The 16,870-nt window shown below is 38.4% G+C and overlaps 2 protein-coding genes across 3 annotated transcripts; both read right to left on the bottom strand.

The window, feature by feature from the left end:
- Positions 1-25: 25 nt before the first annotated feature.
- On the bottom strand, positions 26-3,016 carry chmp5b (charged multivesicular body protein 5b). The gene is made up of 8 exons (XM_026363392.1): positions 2,862-3,016; positions 1,942-2,046; positions 1,565-1,611; positions 1,344-1,437; positions 1,178-1,249; positions 787-895; positions 459-574; positions 26-374 (listed from the first exon to the last, which is right to left on the bottom strand). The coding sequence occupies exons 1-8, from the start codon at positions 2,928-2,930 to the stop codon at positions 324-326; spliced, it is 663 nt and encodes a 220-aa protein (XP_026219177.1). The 5' UTR covers positions 2,931-3,016; the 3' UTR covers positions 26-323.
- A 2,597-nt stretch (positions 3,017-5,613) lies between these two features.
- Positions 5,614-10,158, bottom strand: LOC113164125 (kappa-type opioid receptor-like). 2 transcript variants are annotated; one of them, XM_026363267.1, is made up of 4 exons: positions 10,032-10,158; positions 9,469-9,744; positions 6,559-6,911; positions 5,614-6,227 (listed from the first exon to the last, which is right to left on the bottom strand). In XM_026363267.1, the coding sequence occupies exons 2-4, from the start codon at positions 9,711-9,713 to the stop codon at positions 5,698-5,700; spliced, it is 1,128 nt and encodes a 375-aa protein (XP_026219052.1). In that variant the 5' UTR covers positions 9,714-9,744; positions 10,032-10,158; the 3' UTR covers positions 5,614-5,697. The 2 variants fall into 2 exon arrangements, with proteins under 2 accessions (XP_026219052.1, XP_026219053.1); XM_026363268.1 differs by lacking the exon at positions 10,032-10,158 and having other exon boundaries at positions 9,484-9,500.
- Positions 10,159-16,870: the final 6,712 nt, after the last annotated feature.

Below are 16,870 nucleotides of genomic sequence, written 5' to 3'. Positions count from 1 at the left end.
ACTTTGTGATACATTTAAGTCAAAGTAATGTTTGGAAAATATAATTTATTTTGTTCTTAGAAACAAGGCGCTGCAGAAACTGTACAAATTTAAGAGAATCCTAATACCAACAATTACCTCAGAAACACATGAAGTTCACTCAGATAGAATAATCACAACTTTTAACCAAGAAACCTGATCGTATCACTATCCGTTCCATCATTTGTTGGACAGAAGACGCTTTGGTTTTTATTGCTGCCCTGTAAAGCTGGAGTGTAAGTGGGATACATACAAAAAAGGCTATGATACATGTAAAACTAGCATTGGGTGTTTTGATTGCTCCTTTATGAGGCAGGAATCTGAGGAAGGCCAAACTCATCCACCAGCACACCATCCTGAAACACAAAGGGAAGGAGGCCCATTAGAAAAGCTGTGTAGACTAAGATGTCTAATAAGCAGATTAACACAAACTGAAGTACCTTATTGGTCGACGTGGCGCCAGGCAGACCTTCTGGGATGGAAGGAGCTGTTGAAGCCTCGTCCAGGTAGGAGCTGTCATCGTCCATCAGGAGCTCGTCACCCAAAGCATCCAGCTCTGTGGATGCACCATCAGTTAAAGACAATGTCAGGTACAAGAGTTTCATTTATCCGAATAAGGATACAGGGATAAACACAATGAGGCCCAGATTTTTTGTAGGAAAGATATAACCACCTCTTTATAACTGTGGCTGCTACTTGTACCCCTACATATTATACAGTACTTAATATATCAGCATTAAAATCCTGGGATAGTGGTGTCTTCCTGACCTGCTTCCAAATCGTCTTCATCAATGTCAGGTGTGCCATAGCTTCGGCCCATCGCCTCCTGGATTTCGTTGGCGTCCTCCATCATGTCCTCCAGCTGATCTTGAATATCCTGAACATTGAAAATAATTACCAGAATTTATGTTTCATCCCTTCACTCTTACAAACTTTAAATATCATTTACTGAAAGAAACTATTCTTTCGACAATGTCAAATAAAAGTTTTTAAACGTTTAATGTCTAATTAGGAAAAATAGCAGTTGGTTATATTTTTTAACAATTATTTACTGTCTCCACCATAACCCAGCCATACACACACACACAACCTTATAACTGGTCACTATGGTGTTGTTATTACCAAGAATGAAGTAAACATCCAGTCAAAAAATGAATACCTCAATCTTATCGATTTTCACATTCTTGTAGGCTTTCTTCATGTCTTTCAGGCCGACTTTCATGGCATCAACCTAAAACAAAAACGATGTTAGTACCAAGCCACACTGTCTTTCTAAAAGGAAAAATCCTGCCCAATACATAATTTAATAATTTCATGTCTCTTACTGTGGTTTTAGTGTCTTTTAGGGACTGGATTGTGTAGTTTGTTTGTTCCATGTTAAAGGACTGTTGCATGAGGTTATCTCTTTGACCCTCATACCTACACGAGACAATAATGACATAGAGTTCCGCTTTTATCATAGTCAAATGAGTGAATATCACTGGATTCAATGATAAATCTGTAAATTATTTTTTAAATAATTTTACATAGTAAAAACAATACTTACATTCTCTTCTGCTTCAAAACTCTCAAAGCTTTTTGCTTGACCATGTTCTTGTATATAGAAAAAAATACCACAAATATTTAATTAATGACAGCTGATAATTGCCAATAAACACAAGGTAATGACAAGAAGAGTTGTGTATCAAACTTCAGTATTGTTTTAGTTCCAACTCCAATTTGTCCAGCAAAAGTTCAACAAAGCAGTGCTGAATATTTGTAAACTTTTTATTTACTGATCAGACAGTTTTGAATATAAAATAAAAATGTTAGTGTAAAACTTACAAAACATATATAGTAAATATAGTAGTAGACAGTATATAGAATAAATAGGCATTCAGTGATGTACTGTAATTCACCAAAGTACTAAACATGACATCTCACCTTTGAAGGTCCATCTCTCATCTTTTTCATCTGATCCTTGTATTTTACAAGTTCAGCATCTAGTCTGGCAATCTTCTTATCAATCGACTCCGCCCGAGAGTCAACCTTAAAGTAGGAATCAGAACAGCACATCAACCACTGTGACATCATTGATCACCGACTCATTTTTACAGGGGCATTAAATAAAGCAGATAGTACTCTTGGTATCTTTTTTTGTGACTTCTCTTCTGACTATTAGACTCCAACTTATTTGCTTTTGGTAAGATCTGTGTTGGTCAAACACACCTGGGCAGGCTAACATGGGTGTTAAATAATCTGTCTGACAGTGTAACATTGATGCTCATTGTAACATTTTCCAGCCTGGTTTTCACAAATCTTCTTTATTCAAGCAATGACACACTTTATCTCCCACATCACACCTCTATTCAGAAATAGAGACACTATCATTGTGGATCATCGGTTTCTACTCGTAAAGTCAACTCTAGCTACAGAACAATGGCTCTCCCCACACAAATAACCTGTTTAACAGGTTGACGTCATCATTTCACTAAGAGAATAACACGGTTTCTGTAGTGAATCAGTCAAATGGTTCAAATTCTGGCTTTAAGTTACATAACGCTGATTCACTAGCTAAACACAAACGTTTGTTTTGTTCAAATATCTTGTTTATGCACTGATAACGCGAATACATTGTGTTAAGTGAAACGCCTACTTAGATAATAAATATTATTATTAATAATGAAACAGATTACTCATGTTTCGATCGTTTATTACGGCTAAATGTCAGACAAACATGACAAACTTTGGCCTTGTTTGTGCTCATAAAGTTGGCTAACAGTTAGCTAACTGCTAGCCGAGAAGGTATCCACCTTTGTTTACTTCAAAAAACGTCCAGAAAGTAGTGTTCAGGCTATACTTACGCTTCCTATACAGTCTGTAAGGTTCGGCGGCGGCCCCTTAGCTTTTCCTCTGCCAAATATACGGTTCATTTTGGCTAAATTAAGGTTTAAAAAGGATAATTGAGCAGCGTTTGTTTGCTCCCAGACTCCGTCCACCTAAGGGGAAAATACCCGGAAGAGACTTTAATGTGACGTCAGACAAGTCACACGATCATGACCCAATCAGCCACGCCCCCAAGGTGTTTTTATTTATGTTAAGTTAATTTCATTGAATCAAGATTAAGACAAGATGACCAGCTACCTGATGAAGCTGCAGCAAGCTTAGGCTTAATGCATGATGTGTAAACGACTACTGCTGTTTCTATTTTAGGGACATTATTTTTAACATTTCTATTTTTCCTGTCATCAATGTGACATCTTGTGAAGTTGAGTCATGGCAGCTGTACTGAAATGTTTCAACCTGACAAAAAGGAGGTCCAGTTACCATGACTCAACCTCCAAATATCTTCACCTGTACGACTGAGAATCTTCACGAACTTTGTGTTTTATGTAGGACTGCAAACAAAATGCATCAATAAAAGTTAAAGATGTGCAGTAACTGACATAGAAAAAAAGTACTAACAAGGGGATAAGTTCCACAATATTCTTGGTCTAAAAACTTAAAATGTAGGAGAACATTCATGAAATCATAAGGGGTATAAATAAAAATAAAAATCCTTTGCTTTGTGTAGTCTTAGCTTAATGTTTGATTTAAATTAATTAATTAAAAAAAAAGAAAAAGAAAAGGTGACCTATGTCCTTGCAACTGTTTTTAATTATAAGTACATGATGCGTTATGTCATGTATTTTTCTGTCCTCTTGAGGGAGCTGCTGGCACACCTGAAAACTTTTAATCTGCTAAATGAGCTGCAGTGAGGAGCTATGTTTTCTGCTGCACACTACAGATGATTTCCAAATGTAAAGTGACTACAAGATGAGCTTTAAGAGAAGAGAACAGCAGGAAAGTGTTAAACTTGCTTTAATATCAAGCACTTTTCACAGACAGGATGTTTTGATCAATGCATTTCCTACTCAGCTGATAGCAGACAAAGCCAAAATACAGTTGCAGATTTGAACAATAAACACAAATACTGGGAAAAAACAAAACAAAACAATGTAACCTTGGTCACAGTGAAATTTCTCAGAATAATGTCTTACAGCAACTTCTGTGTTATGTATTTTTATATCAGTACACAAGTTGTGGCTAGAGTTGTTTCAACAAGACGATTGCTTCCTAACCTACAGAGCGCTAGTTTAGTAGATATAAAAGTGAAGGTGAGAGTTTATGTAAATTGATTTTATTATTGACTGAATTGAACATTATCTGAACAAGCTAACAGATAAAAAGCATTGATATCATAACTAATGTGCTTAATGTGAGCCTATTTGCGATACATTCAAAGTAACAGCACAGTCCATCAAGCAAACAGGCTGCAGATGTCACATTATCATATCAATGATCAATGACATGCTACAAATACTGTACTGTATATTTCAATGATGTCTGTGCAAAGATAAAAAGCATTGTTTATGTACGATTATGTTCTACATTTGACTGAATATAGTGTATTTGACAATATGCACAACTTGTAAAAACACCTATTTATATTTTCAGATTGCACTGGTAGAACATTTCTCCACAATAATAGCACAAGTATTTCAATAGGACTATGTGTATCATGGTAAAAGCCATACACAGCACATGAATGAAGTACAGTATAGACCATAAATGTAACAACTTATCAATCTGGACGTGAGTCCAAAGTCAAAGCTGATAGAGAGCCCTCTGTCAAATTTTAAAAGCACATTCGAGTCCAGGATTTTCACACCTCTCATTAATAAAGTTGCTTAAGTGTAGCTGTGTGCTACCTTTTTAACCTCACACACGAGTCCGAATCAGCACAAATCAAACTCTTCACAGACGTGAAACGTGATTTTAGCACATATCTGCAGTCATGAATCCAGTGATTCATGCACCTATCACAGACATGTTAATAAAAACATTTTATACACAAAGTGCTGTTTATTACCAAAATAATGTTCCTTTGCAACAAACACTTGTTATCCTGGACTGTTAAAGGCACATTTGGAAAATAGAAAAGAAAATAACAAAATAACAACAATAACAAAAAAAAAACACTGATGTAAAACCTGAACAATTAATCACTGATTCCTCTGCGCTTGTTTATTAAATATAAAACAATAGGGGGAAAATGCTTGGTATAATTTCCTACAGCACAAGGTGACTACATTCTTATTATAATATACTGCAAAGAAAAGCATCAAATCTTCAACATTTGAGAAGATGGAACCAGCAAATATTTGGCATTTCCACTTATAAATGGACTATTAGACCATCAAACCTGCTGTGGATTAACTGTCTATCAATGGACTCATCAAGAATTGTACATTTTCGTGTGTGAACAAAACTGTTTCCAACTTTACAAACACCTGCAAATTTAAATTATCAATGCAAACTTCTAATAACAACACTATGAGAAATAAGTGCAGGCAGAAATCATGAGAGAGAAGAAGAGGATAAAGTACATTTATGCACAGGAGGTTCTGTGTGGGTTTATGGAAAAACATGTTAGTGATGTGTAACTCCAGTCAGTGTTGCTGTTCTTTAAACCTCAAGAGACGTGCCCCCTTAATAATGAAAAGATAGATCAACATAATCTTCTTCTGTCACTTGAAGAAGCCAACTACAGGAACAAGTCAAAATGGCAGTCTACATTGCTGATGTAATGTGGGTTAAGCCCAAGTCATGCGAGTCTTCTTTCCCAATGTGGGAAATTGAAGACAGTTCCACTGCTAGTCATGTCGGCTTACTAGTCCTGTCTGGGTTCTCCAGGGGAACAGCGGCCTCCCGCACAGTGCTGGGGACCCGTTTGCTCCCTGAGACCTTCTCCCCTTTCAGTTTAGCTGAAAGGCAGAAGTCTTTGAAGCAGCGTTTGAAGTTCTCATCCAGAAAGGCATAGAGCACAGGGTTGAGGCTGCTGTTGGTGTAACCAAGAGCCACGCAGAAGAAGTAAGCAGCCATGATGGCCGTAGTTTCAGGTACACTCACGAGTGCTTTGACCAGGATGAAGATGTGAATGGGCGTCCAGCAGACCACGAACACAGCCACCACGACCACTACGAGTCTGGTGATCCGGCGCAAGTTGCGATCCTTCTCCCTCGAGCCGGACAACATCCGGACGCTCTTCAGCCTCAGGAGCATGAGGGTGTAGCACACGGTGATGATGAGCACAGGCACGACGAAGGCAAAGACAAATACACAAATCTTCATCAGCGTGTCCCAGTACACGTACGGCTCTGGGAACTGTAAGGCACACTCAGTTATGTCTGCACAAAGAAAAAAGGAGGATGGAGAAAATGTAAATTAAGTGATAGAGTGCACTTGTGCTTTATCATAAATAAAATTCCACTCTGTGCTTTTCCGCTGTCAATTTAGCAAGTTGTTACAGAGCAGCTAATCTGCACTCCAAAGGGAAGTTTCTGCTCTAAACTCTGCATCTTTCTTACATCATCTATATTCAGGGAGGATGATGTACGATGTGTGGCTAATGGAAAAGTCAGCATTGACAGGCTGATAGAATAAATTCTTCCTCCTAAATCTTTCAGAAAATGAACTGAAACTTGTCAACTTTACTGAGGGGTGAAAACCCGTCCTCACCGCTGTTTGTCTGGGTGCCACCCAGAATAAAAGCAGGTATCCCTGCAGCTGAGGACAGGATCCAGATGCACACATTGATCATCTTGGCTTTGATCGGAGTGCGGAAGTCCAGGGCTTTCACAGGGTGGCACACAGCCACGTAGCGATCCACACTCATCATGGTGAGAGTGAAGATACTGGTGAACATGTTGTAGTAGTCGATGGAGATGAAGACTTTGCAGACCACCTCACCAAAGGGCCAGGTGTTCAGCAGGTAGTCCGTGCTCTGGAAGGGCATCGTGGTGGTGACAAGAGCGTCGGCGAGTGCTAGATTGAAAATGTAAATGTTGGTGGCTGTCTTCATCTTTGTGTACCTGTTAAACATGCAGAACGCAAGGTTATCTTCTAATGGGGAGACGACCAGAACGACCCATCCATCCAGACTGCCATGGCACTCTATACTGTTCAGCTGACGAAAAGAAAAAACCTTTTCTCTTGGCTCATTATGAATTAAACATTGTCCATTAGTCCACTCAGCTTTCTTTGAATCCATAATGTCCTTTTTATCTGACTCACCCTTCATTGTTATGTATGGCACGCTGCTGATTGCATGCCATGTGTAATCAACTTGTTTTCATTTCATTAAATTAGAATAGCATTAAAGTTTTGTGATGGTTTTTGCCAGGTTTAATGTAAAGTTTACATTTTTACCAGTGGCGATGTCCCTGGGATAAAATGAAACTTGGAGATAAAAATAAGAAGTTGTACTCTAATTCATGGTACTCTGCAGTTAGTAGAAGATAACGTACATTGATGAAAACATGATCACATTGTTGCATTATACATTTTTGAGAAGTTAAAGCCTTTGAGGAATAGTTTGCTTATTTATTTATTTATTTATGTTACATATAAAGCTACAGTCAGCAGCTGGTTAGCTTAGCTTAGCATAAAAACTAGAAATAGCCTGGTTCTATTGGCTCTAAGTGAGAGCAGATCAAGTGTTTCTTAAAATACCAATGTCTTTGTTTAAATTTAGTGTAGTGTTTGGTTAGCTTCTTAGAAAATGCAATGCCTCATTTCAGATCAACCAGACATGGAGCAGTTTTATCATTCATCGAGAGTTCTCTTTCCGGCCCAACTAGGAAATGTAAATGAAATATTCACAAAAACTTGTGTTTTGGACCAAATGCCCCATTGATGATTCTGTTTACGTTTGGTTTTAAAATACATCTTGGACCATCAAACCACGAGCTGAAAGCTGGGACACATCATCACTCACACCTGTTTACATGTGTCTCCAAGATGCAGAGGAAACCAGTTCCGTTCAGATTTAGTCACTGCACCGTCAATGACGCCAATATAACACATACAGACAAACTGTGAATGAGCTGGTTGCACCTTCTTGCCATTGGACCAAAGCACTTCCTCCACTGGTGACATATTTTTCTGTAACGTCCTTGTCGGGGACGCGTCAGGATTCATCAAGTGCGTCCCAAGCTACATTTCCAAATTGAGTGATCAGACCACAATTAGTCTTAATGCTGCTTGCTTGCGCTTGTATTGAGTGTTGTCTACTTGTTATTTAATTTCTCAAGACACATTCGTTTGTTTATTGTTGGCATAGCTCATTTCACCCTCAGAGTTTAGGGATGGCCCCCCGTGGCCGCCTCAGGTCATATTACCAAAACAAAGAGCTAAAAGAAGCCAAAATGCTCTGCAGAGAGTGGAACAGCAGAGCTGGGTGATAATTGCCTGTAGGTTCATTACAAGTGACAGGTTACACACACGTTAGTAATTTAATCTGCGTAAATATATTGATTAGATGAGCTTCAACAGCACAACAACCTCTTTAAACAGATAAAAAGCGCCGGCATGTCGAATAAAATGTGGCCTGTGATCAGTTTTTTTGAATAAGTGTAATTGCAGATACTTGTTTACACTATATCAACATAATTGCCTCAGTGGAGCAACTAGGCAGCAGAACGCAGTGGCCCTTCTGGAGCAGAAGGGATAAAAGTGGTTTCTAGCGACAGGTGACTCAATCCATCTGATTTGGGGTAATTGTTGTCTATAGATCGAGGCGTGCTGGATGGTACTGCTGGATTTTACATTCCATCAAAGTTGATTTGTTGCTCTCACACACCATAAATACCACCCAATGAGGAGCAGGAGGGCTATCAGCTTGATAAAGCACCGCTGGTTTCAGCTATGATTAATCTCCACCAGACTATAAGGGTGATTTATAGAATATTGTTATTGCATTTTGGAGGTCTTGAGGGTTATAGAATTCATACAAATGGGCTACTTTGAAGGTTTCTTACATCTCTCCACAATTTAAGAAGGCAGAAATCAATAATATATTATCATGCATTACATATTTAATTCTGTATGACAAATTACATCATTAACCCTGACTCTGTACAAAATGCATGTCCAGTTACGTGATTCGTCTTTATTTCTGAGTTTTTTAATTCCTTTGATAAACTGACCATATAAGAGGATTTCAGAGCAACATAACTTGTCTCTGTGAAAGACTCAGGTTTCTAGAGAGCGCTGACACAGACCAGATGGCCTAGAGGTCACAGTAAAAGCCCCAAGGGTTGGTGCCAGTGCCTCCTCCTCAAGCAATAACATTTACAGAGGCTGTGAAGAGACATTTGTCTGTCTGGGCACCTGTTTATGTTTTTTTTGTTGTTTTTTTTTAACCTAAATGATTTTGTATCAACCTTTTCAGTATATGCCACAAGAGAAAATGCATCAAAACCATTTTTTTTTTATAAATTTCCAAAAGGTTTAAAACTCTAATCTGATATTCTGCTGTGCAAACTTAAAAAAAAATCCTAGCAGACTACATCATATGAGCAGTGTAAGATATTTTAAGGGCTAATGTATGTGATGATTCATCTCTTATCCATCTTAAACTGACCTTACCTGATGATGACATACATGACGAGGCAGTTGCCCAACAAGCCGACCACAAACACCGCTGAGTAGACTGCAGTGATGATGGGGATGATGGGAGACATGCCTTCCTGCTCCCAGCTGCCATCGTGGGTCACATTGGGGCTCTCTGAGTGTCCGGACACCCAGGACGAAGAATTCACTGCACAGTCTTCCAGCAACGTGGAGACGCACGTATTGTCCTCTTTGAAAATCTCAACCGGAGTGTTTTCCATGTTGGAGCCCGTTTGTCGCTTCAAAATAAGACTTGAAAGTGGATAAATGAATGAAACAGGGCGATGTGACATTCAGAAATGTAGCAGCAATGATAAGGTTGACAAATTAGTCTGCGCACCAAAAACAAACAAACAAAAAAGCATTTAATTCGCAATTAAGATGAAAAATGTATAATCACATTAATGCAAAATCAACTTTGTTTCTAGAGCCACTTGTGGATCATTCAAAACGTAGTCGGAGATAAACTCAGAGCTACAGACGTTCAGGAGAAAACGCGCACAGTAAACACTGAGATGTGAAGCTCGCAGGTTACTCACCTTTATCAACACGAATATTGGGGCTCACTCCGGGAAATATCTATTTTAAAAACATCTCCTCTCTGCTGTAATTCAGTCGGATCTGTTTTGCTGCCTTGGTGAAGGTTTTAGCTCATCAAAGTTTGTGGATGGTACTGCGCGTCTGGAGAGGAGCAGCAGTGGCTTTGCGGATACTCGTGCACACTGATGGAGAGGTGGCGCGCAATCAGGCTCGACTCTCCCTCTCTCTCTCTATCACACGCACACGCACACACACACACACACACACACACACACACACACACACACACACACACACACACGGCAGCCAACCTTCACTCAAAATATGAGATGACAGAGCGATGAGTATAACCTGCAGGCAGACACACAGCTTCCCACAATCATATGTCAAAGTGGAGTCAAAGCCGCTGAGCATAATTAACTAAGACATTCCTAATTTGTGGAAATGATTAAAGGGTGAAACTCACGATTAAAATGACATTTATATCATAATTTCATAAAATGTCTTCTCACCCAGTGCCCAAATCTAAAAATAAAGTCTGATTCATGACACAGTGGTGCTTGAAGGTGTAAAATCTCACTGTCGGGTGAGATTTTTGAAAAAGAAATGGAAAGACTTCAATTTTGTCATTCTCACTATGAGAGAATAGAGCTGAAGCTGAGAGAAATGAAGGGAAGATTACTTCAGTGATATTCAGGGTCATAACCACCTCCACTGGACACAGCACTGTACATTTCAGGGCATTTCTGCTTTAGTGGACACACACACACACACAGTGCACAGTGATATCCACCCATCCTCCAGCTGAACTGTTTTTCCTAGTAAGGGTGGTGGGGATGCTGGATACAGTCCCAGCTGTCACCCGACCAGAGGTGGGATACACCCTCGACAGGTTGCCGGTCTATCTCAGGGCTGACACATATTCAGGCAACCAATCACATAGATGCGATTTAGAGCAGAAAACCCACACAGGCACAGAGAGAACATGAAAACTCTCCTGCTAAGGACCTTTGAGTTGTGAGGCTGCAGTGCGAACCACTGCACCACCGTGCTGCAGTAAAACAACTTGAGACTAATGCACTTGAGAAAAAGAACTGAAATAATAAAACAAGTTGACCAGACTAAAGCTTATAAAACATCAGCAGACGACTGAATAAATAAATATATAACATTTAAGGAAAAAACGTTCTAGTCTAAATTCTAACAAGTCCTTGAGGATCTAATTAACCCAAAAATAAACAATGTCACTATGCAGAATAATAAACTGGACTGGACAGCGCTTATTTATATTTAAAGTGGCCATATTATGCTGATTTAGGGTTTACAATTATTCTTTTTCAAGTTAAAAAATGCAAATACATTATAATGTATAATATGTATAACATAACATAACATAACATAACATAACATAACACAACACAACACAACACAACACAACACAACACAACACAACACAACACAACACAACATAACACAACACAACACAACACAACACAACACAACACAACACAACACAACACAACACAACACAACACAACACAACATAACATAACATAACATAACATAACACAACACAACACAACACAACACAACACAACATAACATAACACAACATAACACAACACAACACAACACAACATAACACAACACAACATAACACAACACAACACAACACAACACAACACAACACAACATAACATAACATACACAATATGTTATCATGCGTCTTTATGCAACAGCCAGAGCTGAGCGGCTGGTGCTGGTCTTTAAGTGTCTTCACAGAAACCGAGGCAGGTGACCTGACCTGCTGACTAGTTATAGACAAGGCGTACAGCATTTTAAAAACACACACTTGAAAACAAACCTGGTGTTTCACATTCACATTCACCTCAAGCTTCGGGCCTCTGACTTTGTGCAACATGCAGCTTCCGAGAAGTATATATATGGTTTATATAACACTGGACCCCGAAAAGCACAATATGACACATTTTTTCCAATAAAGTGAATTGTTTTTGTGATTAAAACAAAGAGCAGTGGCCAAACAAAGAGGGAGTAAAGCAGATTTCAATAAACGAGAAGGCTTTCTGTTGTTTAGTGATAATCATCATAGGGACGTCAATTTGTGATGTGCTGATTCATTATCTTTGAAAGACTGAATTATTTTTTTTCTTTTCTTTTTATTATATTATATTGTATTAGTCACTGTCAAAGACATTAAAGCTGCACTGACGCAGAGATCACATGTGATTGACTACAAGAAGAAACTTAAATGCTTTAACTAGTCACATTAGGGTGATGCTTTGTGTGAATATTATACAACAGTGATTTACAGTGGACATTTATGAGTGAGTCATCCTCAGCATTTTACAGTGAATTAGCCAGTCGATCACAGTACAGTTGAAAGGCTGCATTTGTTGGAAGCTCTTGGAAAGATGTGGCTCTGTGAATTTTTGTCAGTAATTAAGGTGGAAAAAAAAACATCATCATTGAACAAGTTTGGCTGCTGATCCAAAACACTGTAAGTAATCAATGAGCTCTTTTCTACTGCTTCCTTTACAGTTCCTAAAATGATAAAACATTTGTCCAGGCAGTGACATGTCGGTGACCTAGAGTTCAAGTTAGTCTAGTTAAGGGAACGACAAAGGATTTATATTCATATTGAGCCATTACAAAAACTACTAGTTAATTATGTGATATTTTTTATTGATATTTTAAGATATAAACTTATTTTCAACAAAGCTGTAAACCTTATGAATGTACTTAACTTTGTTTACCGTTTGTGAGAATTGAATTTTGAACGTTTGAAGCTTAAACTCATGTAAATGTGCAGCACATTGTCCTAAAGCTAGAAATGGCAGAAATTAATTTACATTAATGAGACTACTTCATTTTATACCTGCTCAAGATTTGCACCTTGTGGCATCAAAAGTTATTACTTCATTTGTCGTCTCTTTGATTTTATATCTGATTTTCTGGGTTTCTGCTTGATTTCTAGCTTCAGGTAACTCCAGCTCACAGACTGACTGAGCTGTCTTGGGAGACAGAAGCAATAGATGAAAAAATGATTCAACATTCAGAGGCAGAGACTTGGTTTTAAAGGGACATTTCTGGTCAGATGGCCAAAACAAACATTTGTACACTTGTTCAGAGCCTGCAGCTCAACTGCCTGTGACAGAATTTTCACAATAAAATGACGTCTGATATCAAGGAACAAGTAAGCTGGGGCTCATTAACCAGACGAACAGTGTTCGTATCTTAATGGATAAAAAACTGCCCACGGATAGGAAGAAGTCATTCGGATTAAATGATTAAAATGTCACACGCTTATTTAAAAGAAAGATGTTCAGACTGATTGCAGAATATTTTTCCGTTCAGCTATTACATAGTTCTTTAAGTGTAAGTGAAGATCTTACTTCAGACGTTTCTTGCTTTGTATGACAGATCATGATGATGTGATTTTTAAATCTTAGACGATGTTACTGTAGAACTAGATGTTGCTCTAATCTACTTTAGACCCCTGTTGTAATCATCTGCACACATCTGTCCAAAATTCAGTTGGACAGCAGGACAGTGGCTCAGTAAATTTCATTCCTGCAAAAAAATTAAGATCAAGCTGTTTGCTGGCTTCCTGCTGAGCGAAATCACTGATTCTGCACCACCTCCAGCTGCTGACCCCCCCCGGTCTTTACTGCACAGGAGCAAGCAAGATGGTTTCCTTTCAATATTCAATACAGCGTCACATTAATATTCAAATTAAATCTGAGCCTTTCTTCACACTGATAATCTTAAAGAAATGAATTTAACATGTGGACAAACACAATTCTGTCCGTCACAGTGAGGGATTAAATAGATTTAAAAGAAGATTACTTTGAAGCTCATCAACACACAGCATCAGATGAGAGTCGTGCTTTGAGATCAGATACAGAAACCTGGGATTTCTAGCTCTTCCTACCACAAATGTTGCGATGATTTGGTCAGCGGCAGCTCCAAAAAGATAATTCCTCCACTCTATAACACTATACGATAAGCACACAATCCAGTGAATGCTATTAATAACAAATACACTCAGCATCACAGCTCCAACTTGTTGATATTTCCAACCAAGACCTCATGGTGTTAGATGATTTATTTAACTTTTAAGGTATGTAACATTTATTGCAACAGTCTTGACACTGTTCCTGTGAAGCAGTTACACATGTAGTTTTATTTCTTTTCCATTTCCATGCTGTTCAGTTCAGTGCAGCAAACAAAGACAACATTTCCAAGTTGCCATCGTGTTTTCATTGGTGTGAAATTAGTGTAGTGTGTTGTCATTTGTGGCACAGCTAACAAGATGCTTTTCTGACACTTCTAAATGCCTAATGATAAATGATTTAAAAGAAACTAAACAAAAGCAAGACGCTGGTTGGACAGACCCACATTGTGTAAATTAAAGTGGCAGGAAACTTTATGAAGCTCAGGAGAAGTACAAAGAGGATCATTAAGTTTTCCCATAAGCTCCAGTATGCGAGGTGTTAAATAGGTTCTGTGAAGGTAATTAAAATGAATCTGCTGGCGATCTGCCCCATGAGAAGCAGCTTTAATGTTTTCCCAGGTGGCACCCCAATCGAATCTGGGGTCAAGGCAGTCTTGCCAACATATCCCATCTAGCAGGAGAGAATTATAAGAGGGCTTGGGAAGACACCGTACATTTGTTCCAAATAGGATGCATATGCAATGAGTCAAACCATGAAATGTTATGGGCTTTTAATGCAGAGCTAATCCATAAGTAAAAGAAAAAATGAGATGCCGATGTGTAGAAGGTATCCAGGATCTCCTTTGAATGTCACTGTTCCAGTGATCCAACTCTAACAGACCTTAATTATGAAATAAAGAAGAGTGAGAGTGACATTTGCAAGTAAAGACAGAGACACATAAACACAAGATCTCAGTTAGGTGAGAGATTATGGGTCCAAAGCAAAGCTGACATTGTTTACATGATATGTTGATTTATGATGCTGGACTACACAGATCCCACCACTATTCCACTAATTGATCCCACTGTTTAGTAATGTACCACATAGCATTCGCACTTTGCTCATAATTTGCAGATTCTGGGGGGTATTGCATCTTTCACAGCTTCGTCTGAACTCACAGGCATTAAAAGGACAGATGGACACCACAACATGTTGGTTCGCCTGCACAGAGATGTGGGTGGGTCACAGACAAATCTTGGTGATAATTTAAGTTCAGTCCTTGAAATTATGTAAGCGCGCAGTGATGAAATTAAAATTTCACTTTCACTCAGCTTTCGTCTGTTCCTCTAAAATTATTTCTAAGTAGAACCAATCAAAGTACGGAAGCTCTTTCACCATAAGTGAGGCTCAAATTCAGCTTGAATGAAAAGTACTGGAAATGACTGTTTTTACACCCTCAAACCCCGTTCATTTAGGTTTAATCAGAACCTCACCATGCTGTTTCATCACATATTCTGCACATTATGTATTTGAATCATTTTTCTACCCGGAATTTCAAACGTCTTAAGCAGCACTACTTGTAGCTGCTAATTCCTTTTACCAAATCATCTCACAAGTACTGTAACACAGCAGAGGTCATCGTTACGTTGTCTGGTAACGACTCTCTCTTTCTGTGTGAGTAAGCATCCACCTACAGTGATTCACTTGGTAACATGAAGCAAAGATAGAAAATGTGTAGGTTCACAGAAGACAGAAGCTATTTCCGGCTCGAGGTTTTCCCTGTTGGATACAAACGGCGTATGTGGGAGTGGAGGCAGTAATGCACAAAAATTGGCAGTACCATCATATCCCTGAGGATAAAAAGGAAAAACAAAGGAAAACCCTGATGGGACACAACACGCGGATTTGTCTGTGAGTGAACTGAAATGTAATGGAAAGTGCTGTTTAGAATATGAAAGAAAAGATGGAAACAAAAATACCTCACTGATTGAAATTGTTAAACAATGAGCATGCAAGAACCAATCACACGAGCAAATGTGTTTGTAAGTGGTTCTGTCATATGTGACATGAGGAAACAGACCCGAAGCACATTTGTTTGATTTAAGGTTTGGATAAATCTGCTGAGGCATTATGAAGCCCCAAAATGTCTTTATAAAAATTAATATTTTATGTCAGTTATAAAAAACAGACATTAAAGATACTTAGCCAGCCTCAAAACACCAACTCCTATTAATCGATCAATCACTTTAAACTTGAAACATGTTTCTCATAACATTTTATTCATAAATTCAGTATCAATGCATTTGTATAATTTAGGTAACTACAATAGTAACATAAATAAAAATAAAAATATATTAAAAGAAAATATGAGACAGGAGCAGTTTCCCATAAAAAGGCATCATATGATAGGATATGTGGTTGTCTATTACCAACACACATACAGGATCAGACTGCAGCAGAATGGCTTAGATGAGCTCACAGTCTCAGTCTGAAACTGATCAGATAAATTGATAACTCTACAAGTTTGCTCACACATAACTTATTCTAGGATTTTAGAAATGAAGTGTAACTTTTAAATGGGTCTCTGATTCTTGGGATGAGCAGGGTCAAGATCTGTTTTTTTCAAAAGTGGTTGAAAAGAGGCAACTTTAAAATCAATATCTAATTCATTACATTTAGTTTACTCTGAATGCTACTAAACCTCCTCTGTAAAGTACTGTACATCCTTTCTGTAGGTGTTTTTCTCAAACACCTTGAGATGTGGAGCCCGTGGGGAACACTATTTTTGATGTATGACTCAGAGGAACAGCTGATCATCTCCAAAAATGCTGAATGTGCACAGTGAGTGAGCGGGACATTTACAATCAATGACCGAGGGATTG

The sequence above is a fragment of the Anabas testudineus genome, chromosome 2 (genome assembly GCF_900324465.2).
Source record: "Anabas testudineus chromosome 2, fAnaTes1.2, whole genome shotgun sequence".
Classification (NCBI taxonomy): Eukaryota; Metazoa; Chordata; class Actinopteri; order Anabantiformes; family Anabantidae; genus Anabas; species Anabas testudineus.
The sequence above is the reverse complement of the archived record's forward strand: the minus strand, read 5'-3'. Positions and strand labels throughout refer to the sequence as shown.

Bases quoted from the DNA above. Each gene is read 5' to 3' on its own strand.
- LOC113164125 (XM_026363267.1), bottom strand. From the start codon at position 9,713: ATGGAAAACACTCCGGTTGAGATTTTCAAAGAGGACAATACGTGCGTC. The intron at 6,912-9,468 runs GTAAGGTCAGTT...CATGTTTAACAG, and splicing joins GTCATGTATGTCATCATCAG to GTACACAAAGATGAAGACAG. The intron at 6,228-6,558 runs GTGAGGACGGGT...TTCTTTGTGCAG, and splicing joins TGGCACCCAGACAAACAGCG to ACATAACTGAGTGTGCCTTA.
- chmp5b (XM_026363392.1), bottom strand. From the start codon at position 2,930: ATGAACCGTATATTTGGCAGAGGAAAAGCTAAGGGGCCGCCGCCGAAC. The intron at 2,047-2,861 runs GTAAGTATAGCC...TCCTACTTTAAG, and splicing joins TTACAGACTGTATAGGAAGC to GTTGACTCTCGGGCGGAGTC. The intron at 1,250-1,343 runs GTAAGAGACATG...TTTTTGTTTTAG, and splicing joins TAAAAGACACTAAAACCACA to GTTGATGCCATGAAAGTCGG.